This window comes from Carex rostrata, chromosome 4 (genome assembly GCF_964058835.1).
Source record: "Carex rostrata chromosome 4, lpCarRost1.2, whole genome shotgun sequence".
NCBI classification, from domain to species: domain Eukaryota; kingdom Viridiplantae; phylum Streptophyta; class Magnoliopsida; order Poales; family Cyperaceae; genus Carex; species Carex rostrata.
Window position 1 is genome coordinate 12,654,424 of NC_135921.1, and position 8,419 is coordinate 12,662,842.

Here is an 8,419-nt window from a genome sequence, read left to right on the forward strand (position 1 = left end):
GAAATATTTAAAAAGAACAAAGAAATCAGAAAGTCGTTTTTTTTTAAAGCTTTAAGTCTTTAACCTACATCCTGCCTCTGTGCCGGTTCTGCTATCCTAACTAAACACTTATACCAGTTAGATGCCTCCTCTCTCGCTTGTTGAATTATGTCCTGCACCCTCCTTTTTTCCTGAGTGAAAACTCGTCTATTTCTTTCACGCCAAATCAACCGATATGTAGCCGCCTATAGTCCATCCCATATGTGATATGTGTCTTGTGTCTTGCCCTTGACTGCAATCCTTTCCTGGTCGGCTGGTCGCATACCAGTACTGAATCAGGTCCAAGTTTGGGTTAAATTGGCGGCCCCCACTCCCCTCCATACTCAAGCTACACGTGTACAGTAGGTGCTCCGTGGTTTCCTCTGTATTCTGATTACATCAGAAAGTCGTTTTGGCAAGGTTAACATTTTAAAATATCAAGGTGGTAAGCTGGTAACTAAAAAATATTTCGAATCACCACCCCCCTCCAACGATCTCAATCCGCCGCGCCTTCTCTCGGTCTCTCCTCTCGCCGCCGCCTCTCTCCTCTACTACCCCCGATTCACTCTCCACCGCCGCACTTCACCTCTCCTTCTGCCTCTCCGCCTCCTCATCTCACGCAGCCGCCGATTACCATCTCGCCTCCCCTCTGCCACCATCCGCGCGTCGCCTCCCTCTACATGACCTCGCTCTAAAAGCCTAACCCACCGCCTCTTGGTCATCCTCACCACATCAATCCCGCCTCTCACCACCTGCACACCCCCTCCTTAATTCATCACCTCTGCCACTGTTGCTCAACGGCCGAAACCACCCACTCACCACGACCAAGTCTCAACCATCGATTGGCTAACCCAAATCGGTGGACCCATCCTAAATCAACCGAAACTTTCGATCTACTTCTCGTCATGGATCTAAATTAAGGTACGCATTCAATTTTAAGTTTTTTTTTTCCCGATCCGACATGGTTGTAATGTCATCCACTATAGCATCCTCTCCAGTATATTTTTTCTTCTATTTTCTCAAATCAGTTTTTCGTTGTATAGGAGCAGCAGTCCTTACGCAGTTCCTCCGTTTGTGTTTCAGGTTGTTGATATCTCTTGTGGAAGGGGTTTCAATTTGGAGCATGATGTCGAGGTTTGTTTCTCTCTAGTTATGTATCTTCTTACTGTTGTTACTTTTGTGAATATTAGGATAGAAACATATCAAGTTTGACCCCTAATTGAGGTACAGTGATCAATAGGACCTTTCATCTTTTGCAAATTTCTGATTTTGATTGGAAGATACCGAGCTTTGTGCTGACCAAGGAAAGAATTAGCTTTCAGATGTTATGTCCTTTTTATAATTTTGTCAAAGCTTTATTCCAGAGCTTAAGTTAAAACTTTTCATTTTGTTTTAGGCCCTAGTTAACCCATGAGGAAACCAATATAATATAACAAAATGAGTAAAAGTAGTGCACTTCACCTTAAGTAAAACAGTATGGTGTAGCCCATTTAATCTTATATGTATTAACAAAATAGGCTCTTAAGTCTTAATTAATGACTAATTACTGAAGTTCAATGCTTATCCAACTCCTTTAGGTTGCTTTTTGCAAGTAAAAAAGATGAGCTGGGAAAGACCAGAGAGCTCGGTCAATCTTTCCTTGCAAATGCAAAGCCTCACCCAACCGAGCTACACAATCATGCTGCATCATTCACAACTCGTACCATCGTACACTCGTCCAGAGGTTTCTCGCAATACAAAACCTTTCTTTTATCCAATAGCTTCTCCAAGGGAAATCCTTACACAAGTCAACATGGCATGAAAACCTTCTCTTCCTTCTCTTACACTGGTTTAATGGCGAACCAGGCCCAAACTGCATGGAAACGACTGTCCAGTTTGAAACATTCTAGGCTAGTGTCCTCTGCAATTGTGAGTCGGATCGCATGTGCCTTAACCCTAGCTGCGCAACGGCACCATGTGGTACCATACCTTTTTGCATTTGCAGCTGGTGGTGCAGCACTAACAACACGTGCCCATGCTGATGGTGATTATTCATTTCCCCCGAGTAATTCCATTTACATGCATGCACAAGAGAGCCGTGTGTACCTCACCAACTTTGTTTTCTCAGTAGGTGAGTTTATAATATTACTCATAAGGTCAGTGTACCTTGCATTGCTATTTACACCTAGCATAGTCATGGCTCCTTTTGCGGAGAGGTTTGACGGCCAGTTCAGGCAGACGTGGTTGCATGTGGTCCGCCGAACCCTGGAGAAAGCGGGCCCCGCATTTATAAAATGGGGCCAGTGGGCTGCAACTAGGCCTGATTTGTTCCCTGCTGACTTGTGCTCTGAACTCTCCAAGCTTCACACCAAAGCACCAGCACACAGCTTTGCATACACCAAGAGAACTGTTGAGAAGTCATTTGGGCGTAAGATCTCGGACATCTTTGATGATTTCGAGGAGGAGCCAGTCGCATCTGGCAGTGTGGCCCAGGTACACCGAGCCTGTCTTAAGAATGCCAAGCACCTTACAGTCGCTGTTAAGGTGAGGCACCCAGGTGTGGGCGAAGCAATTAGACGGGATTTCAACATAATAAATGCTGTTGCAAAAATTTCAAATTGCATTCCCACGCTCAGATGGTTGAGACTTGACGAGAGCGTGCAACAATTTGCGGTTTTTATGATGGCTCAGGTAGATTTGGCAAGAGAGGCTGCACATCTCAGCCGGTTTATTTATAACTTCAGGCGCTGGAAGGATGTGTCATTTCCCAGACCCCTCTACCCACTTGTGCACCCGGCTGTGCTTGTCGAGACTTATGAGGATGGTGAGAGCGTCTCGCGTTATGTTGATGAGCTGGAGGGTCATGATCAGCTGAAGAGTGCCCTTGCGCACATTGGAACCCATGCCCTTCTGAAAATGCTTCTGGTAATTCACTTGAAACTTTTAACTATATAAGAGCTAGAATTAAACCTTTTTTCTTTTCGTTGCTCGCTGAATATGGACGTGTTTTCTATTTCACTTGAATTTTTTTTTTTTTCATTTAGTTGAGGATTTTAGAGGCCTGACAAATCATTTTAAAGAGTTATAAAAAATAGCAATCAGAAGAGAGGAAGTAGTGAGTATATATATATATATTTTAATTTAGTTGAGGATTTTGGAGGCCTGACAAATCTTTTTAAAGAGTTTAAACAAATAGCAATCAGAAGAGAGGAAGTAGTGAGTATTTGATAACCAACTAGACTTGGTTCAACGTGCTAGTTCTTTCTCTGATTTTGTCGCCCTTCTCTTTTTCTCCCTTAGGTGGACAACTTTGTGCATGCTGACATGCACCCAGGAAACATCTTGGTGCGTGTGGTGCATCCTAAGAGCACAAAGAAGTCAAAGCCGCATGTTGTATTCCTTGACGTGGGCATGACTGCTGAGCTGTCCAGCTCCGACCGTGTCAACCTCATTGAGTTCTTCAAGGCGGTGGCACTTCGAGATGGTCATACCGCTGCGCTGTCCGCACTCAGGCTCTCAAAGAACCAGAACTGCCCCAACCCCCAGGCCTTCATCAAGGTATTTTTTTTTAGCTTAGGTTCCAGGATTTGTTAATGTTATTGTTATTTACTGACAAAACCTTTGTGTTCACCCAGGCTGTTACAGTTTTTCAGTTTTCTGTAGAACTAATTCAAATCAGGCCATTCGGTATATGAGTTTGATCGGTCCTGTTTCCAGCATTCTTTGAGAATTTTATGCGTAAATTCTTCTGCTTTTTCCGATTTTCGAATAATTTTGTTTTTCATTTGTATTGGTAGAAGTGCATCTGCATTCTCTATTTGAAATATTTTGTGTCTGGGAAGAATATATTTATAATTCTTTTTTATGGCCAATTTAATATTGAAAGGTTCTTGTGCAGGTAGACATTTTTGTTTTGGACCTTTTCTTCTATATTTTTTTTTTTTCTAATATCATGTTGTTGTTTTTTTCATATTGAGTTTGTTAAAAAAGATGTTATTATATTAATACTAATATAGGTGTTGTATTAACATCTTATTTGCATACTTCCCACTTTTGACTAGATTTTATGCGACAAATTTTCATTTTTATAGTTCTTTTTCCATGAGTGGAATACAAGCTTATTTGTACAGGACAAAAGCAAACAAAATGTGATGAAAGGGAAAAAAGAAAAGAAAAATGAAAATATTGCATAATGGTTGGCACTACCAGCTCATTATGTCAAATGACTGGTGTTGACTGTGCCTACAGTGCTACAACTACAAGCTCTACGCTACATGCGACAACAAGTATATTCTGCTCTCACGTTGACTCCTGTTGAGATTCTCACATTGCATGGTTTCTTTTATTTATCACCATTATTCTTTTGCTAATTGAAGCCCTTGCATGAAAACAGGAGGTAGAGAAGTCGTTCACTTTTTGGGGAACCCCAGAGGGAGATGTAGTGCATCCGGCAGAGTGCATGCATCAGTTGCTCGATCAGGTGAGGCGCCACAAGGTTAACATCGACGGCAATGTGTGCACTGTTATGGTCACCACTTTAGTTCTTGAGGAAAGTTTACTCTATTTAACTTCTTGAATGCATTCCTTTGTGGTTTTACCTCTTTGGTTCTCAAGTGCTGGTAGTTGATGCACCTTTTTGTATTCTCAAGGTAAGTTCTGTTAGTTGAGGCCACTTAATCTCATCAATGGAATTTTTTTCTGACGTCTTTCAGTAAACAGCACCTAGGATATGGATACATAAGACCTGACATTTGTGACATTCAAAGCGTTTTTGTTGTTTGTGGTCTATCAACAACAGAACTATTGGTCAAGTGAATTAATTATAAAATGACTAAATTGCTTTTTTCTCGATTTTTGGTATTAACTAATTAAAGTGCCACATGGTCTGACCTGGCATCTAAATCTGCTAAAGTTGAGTTAGGGCTTTAGAAGAGAAATGCTTGGTAGAGATAGGGGTGAAGTTGTCAATGCATAATGTTGGATATTCTTAGTAATTTAGATAAAAAAATGTCTTATAATTTCAGAAAGAAAAAAGAATTTGCTCCATATTTTTTTGGATTTCTTTTCTCCTTTTAGTCGGTTATTATTCTTTTATAACTATAGTAAATCACTGTCATGTTTACCATAAGAAATTTGTAATGTAATATTCTGAGTTGGTTCTATTAAAAAACCCAGCTGACAAAAACCCAATTTCTGAGCCAAGGAAGCTGTAATTAGCAATAGAGAAGCATATGAAAACCAAATAAACCAACAAACAAAGAAAAAAGGAAATATAAGATCATTGAACTGGTTATCGGACTGGGACCTAGTTTCGTACTAAACTGATGTGGTACGTATTGTGAACTTTTTATAGGGGTGGCAAAGAAAGCTGGATCCAGATTACAATATAATGCAAACACTCCGGACCTTGTTGCTTAAAGCTGATTGGGCCAAAGATCTTCGGTATACAATTGAAGGCCTTGCATGATTTCACCTGATCTTAATAACAATTTTGATACTTCAATCTAGTTAGTGTTATGAATGTTAATAGGTGCTATGTCAATGGAGAAAGGAGAATTTGTTTGTTCTTTTTTTCTTTTCTTTTTTCTTTTTTTTTTGCTTATTGTAACTCTTTTTGTTTAACTTGCTACAAATTTTCAGTCTAAGATCAAAGGCAGTTAAATACCACAAAGTGAAAAATAAGAAACAAATTTTTCTCTCTTTTCCTTTTTATTTTATTTTATTTTCTGGCGCTTGTAGCACCTTGCACGCAGTAAATTAACTTGTTTCATAGCATTAACAGTTGGTGTCGATGTAGAATCGTTGATACTACACAATTATTGGTACATTTTATGATATGAAACTTTTGATGTAATAAAGAAAGATGAAAAATCATGCCCCAATTTTTGGTGATTTTGAGCAATGATTATGTTATATCATGTCTAGGAGGAATTTAATTGTTCTATGAAACTGATATTTATCTATATATTTTTTTCTCGTGCTTGTAAAATGAATGCCTTTCTGAAAAAAAAAACAAAAACAAATCGTAGCTACTTGTTGACTTGTGCAACAAATCGGAGCTGTGGAGAAGGAATTTCAGACTCTGGTACCATAACTAGTACGATACTGGTAAAATCTTTTGACAACTAAATTGTCTTAATTCTCAAAAAAGACAAGTTGTCTACTTCATCGTATATCTTTATATCAAGTTCAAACCTGTCTGTACACACTGGATTGATTTACTTCCATTGTGCTAATTACGAAGGAATGGTTAACAACAGTTTGAAGCAAAATTCTTTATTTGACAGCCCAGTATCTTAATTTAACTGGCATGTCGCAAGTGCTCTTGGCATTATCTTCTCACTTAAGTTGTTACCCTTATTGCTGATAATGGCTCACTAGAATGTCAATTGTGCTAGAGCAGGATTCAAATGTGTCACACCCCCGGACAACCCGCCGCGCATTTATGCGCTAGGCGTTAAGCACATCACATACATCATCAATAAAAAAACATTCAACAAGCCACTTTATTTAAAAGTAAATGGAATTCACAATCAAACAGAAAAGGGACAATATGTCAGACATGGCTAGTCAAACAGTCACTGCCATGTCCACACAATATATTGTTCATACAAATATAAAATAAACAGATAGTGGCTATCTTAACAACTTCCGCTAATTTCCTCACCCGCGGCCTTCCTCCATGCTTTCTTCTTCGTTTCCTGGAACCCACATAACAGGTGGTACGGTGAGAGATCGAACTAACTCTCAGTGCGGGATTTAGTTCCAGCCCGGTGCTTTTACAAATCAATGCATTTAATTCCCCAAATAACATAAGAAGAAGGTTTTTGAATTTTTCCCCATGTCCCTATCAATTCGGATATGCAAATCACTTTAAAATAACCAGTTTTTATTCCCGCCCCTTTCTAACTCATTTCAAAAGGTTTTAAAATTCCACACTCTGGGAATCATGCCCGTACATGGAAACCCGGCGAATCGCCACGCAAGGACGACCCGATTATCACACTCTAGATGGGCCATTTCGGGGACCCATCCGGCGAACCGCCGCGAATTTAGCGGCCCGTTCTGTTCTGTTCTGTTCTATTCAAACACTGGGCTGCCACACATGGGCAGCCCGCTTTTCAAAAACACATGCAGAGCCGCCTCACACGGACGGCCCCAATTTAAAACAATTCATTCAAATTCCCCTTCCCAAATTCACAATTCAATTCCTGTCAAATTCAATTTCATGCATCAATAGTTCCTATCATGCAATTCTACACAATTTCAAACGAATGTTCGACATTCACAACATGCAGTTTATCCACCAGATTAAAGAAAGAATTACTTACCTCAATCCCTGCATTTTTGTATTATTTGTAAAAAGACCAGGAACCCGCACCTGCTATTGTGGTGTAGTTCGCTACCACTTCTTCGTCACTCTTTACTTCAGAACTCAGACCTAGACCATATAACACGGTTCTCAAATTAACATCTATACATTTTATTTGTCATTTAATTTGTCCGTTACTAGACCGACAGTTATGGAGTACATATGGTCCGAATATATCACTAGATATAATTAAGCAGTATAATGTTACCCTAAGATTATACATATACTAAAATTGATTTTGATCCGAACGTCTGTACATATATGAATATAATGGAATTTATTTCAAATGATATATTAATGTATATCTAATGGAATTGTTTGACCAGAAGGTCTGTACATATTTAAAAGTTGATTAAGATCATACATATAATGGAAATTATATTCTCATGATAAAAAGTATATATTATTTATAAGTTTTAGACTATAGTTCTTTGTAAATAAATAAAATAATTCTAGTGTTATCAGTGACAATTTTCATCAAATAGAATAGTAGATGTAAATCAAAAATAGTTATTTGTAATAAAAATAGTTTTAAGGTTATTAATGAATTAATCCCTAAGGTTATCGGTGAATAAATTTTCAATATTTTTCGGTGAAAATTATCCGTTTAATAAAATAATATAATATATATTATTCAAATAAAGTCTAACCTTTGAAATAATTATTCTTGCCGAACATATAAATTTCTACTAATTTTGCAAATGATACATGTATAAACCTCACAGTGTTCATAAAATTGTATAATCCATGTATATTACGACACTAGATAAGTTATTTTGAAAATAATTTGTGTAATTCATAATTATCTTCAAAACAGGTGCTAAAAGTATATACAAATACGTGTAAGACATGTTAATGAAAATGCTATAAATATAATACAAATATAATGCAGAAATTATATAATGAATAAACATAATCTCTTAAAATAAAAAAAATAGAACAATTCATCTTCATGGAATAATTCAAATTTCTTGAGATTGAATCCGAGGGTTATTTTATGAATATAAATTTATAATATAATAGTACCAAATAACTATTTGATAACCAAAT

General features: G+C 37.9%; 1 protein-coding gene across 6 annotated transcripts; it reads left to right on the forward strand.

The window, feature by feature from the left end:
* The first annotated feature begins 447 nt into the window (after positions 1-447).
* LOC144553427 (uncharacterized) lies at positions 448-5,675 on the forward strand. Of its 6 annotated transcripts, none has more exons than XM_078301581.1 (6): positions 448-939; positions 1,102-1,152; positions 1,596-2,922; positions 3,298-3,555; positions 4,089-4,226; positions 4,391-4,525. In XM_078301581.1, exons 2-5 carry the CDS (start codon positions 1,142-1,144, stop codon positions 4,188-4,190), a joined length of 1,698 nt encoding a protein of 565 aa, XP_078157707.1. In that variant the 5' UTR covers positions 448-939; positions 1,102-1,141; the 3' UTR covers positions 4,191-4,226; positions 4,391-4,525. The 6 variants fall into 6 exon arrangements, 5 of the variants coding, with proteins under 5 accessions (XP_078157707.1, XP_078157708.1, XP_078157706.1 ...); XR_013511369.1 differs by having other exon boundaries at positions 449-939; positions 4,089-4,283; positions 4,391-4,528; XM_078301580.1 differs by lacking the exon at positions 4,089-4,226 and adding an exon at positions 5,349-5,675 and having other exon boundaries at positions 450-939; positions 1,062-1,152; positions 4,391-4,544.
* The last annotated feature ends 2,744 nt before the right edge of the window (positions 5,676-8,419 follow it).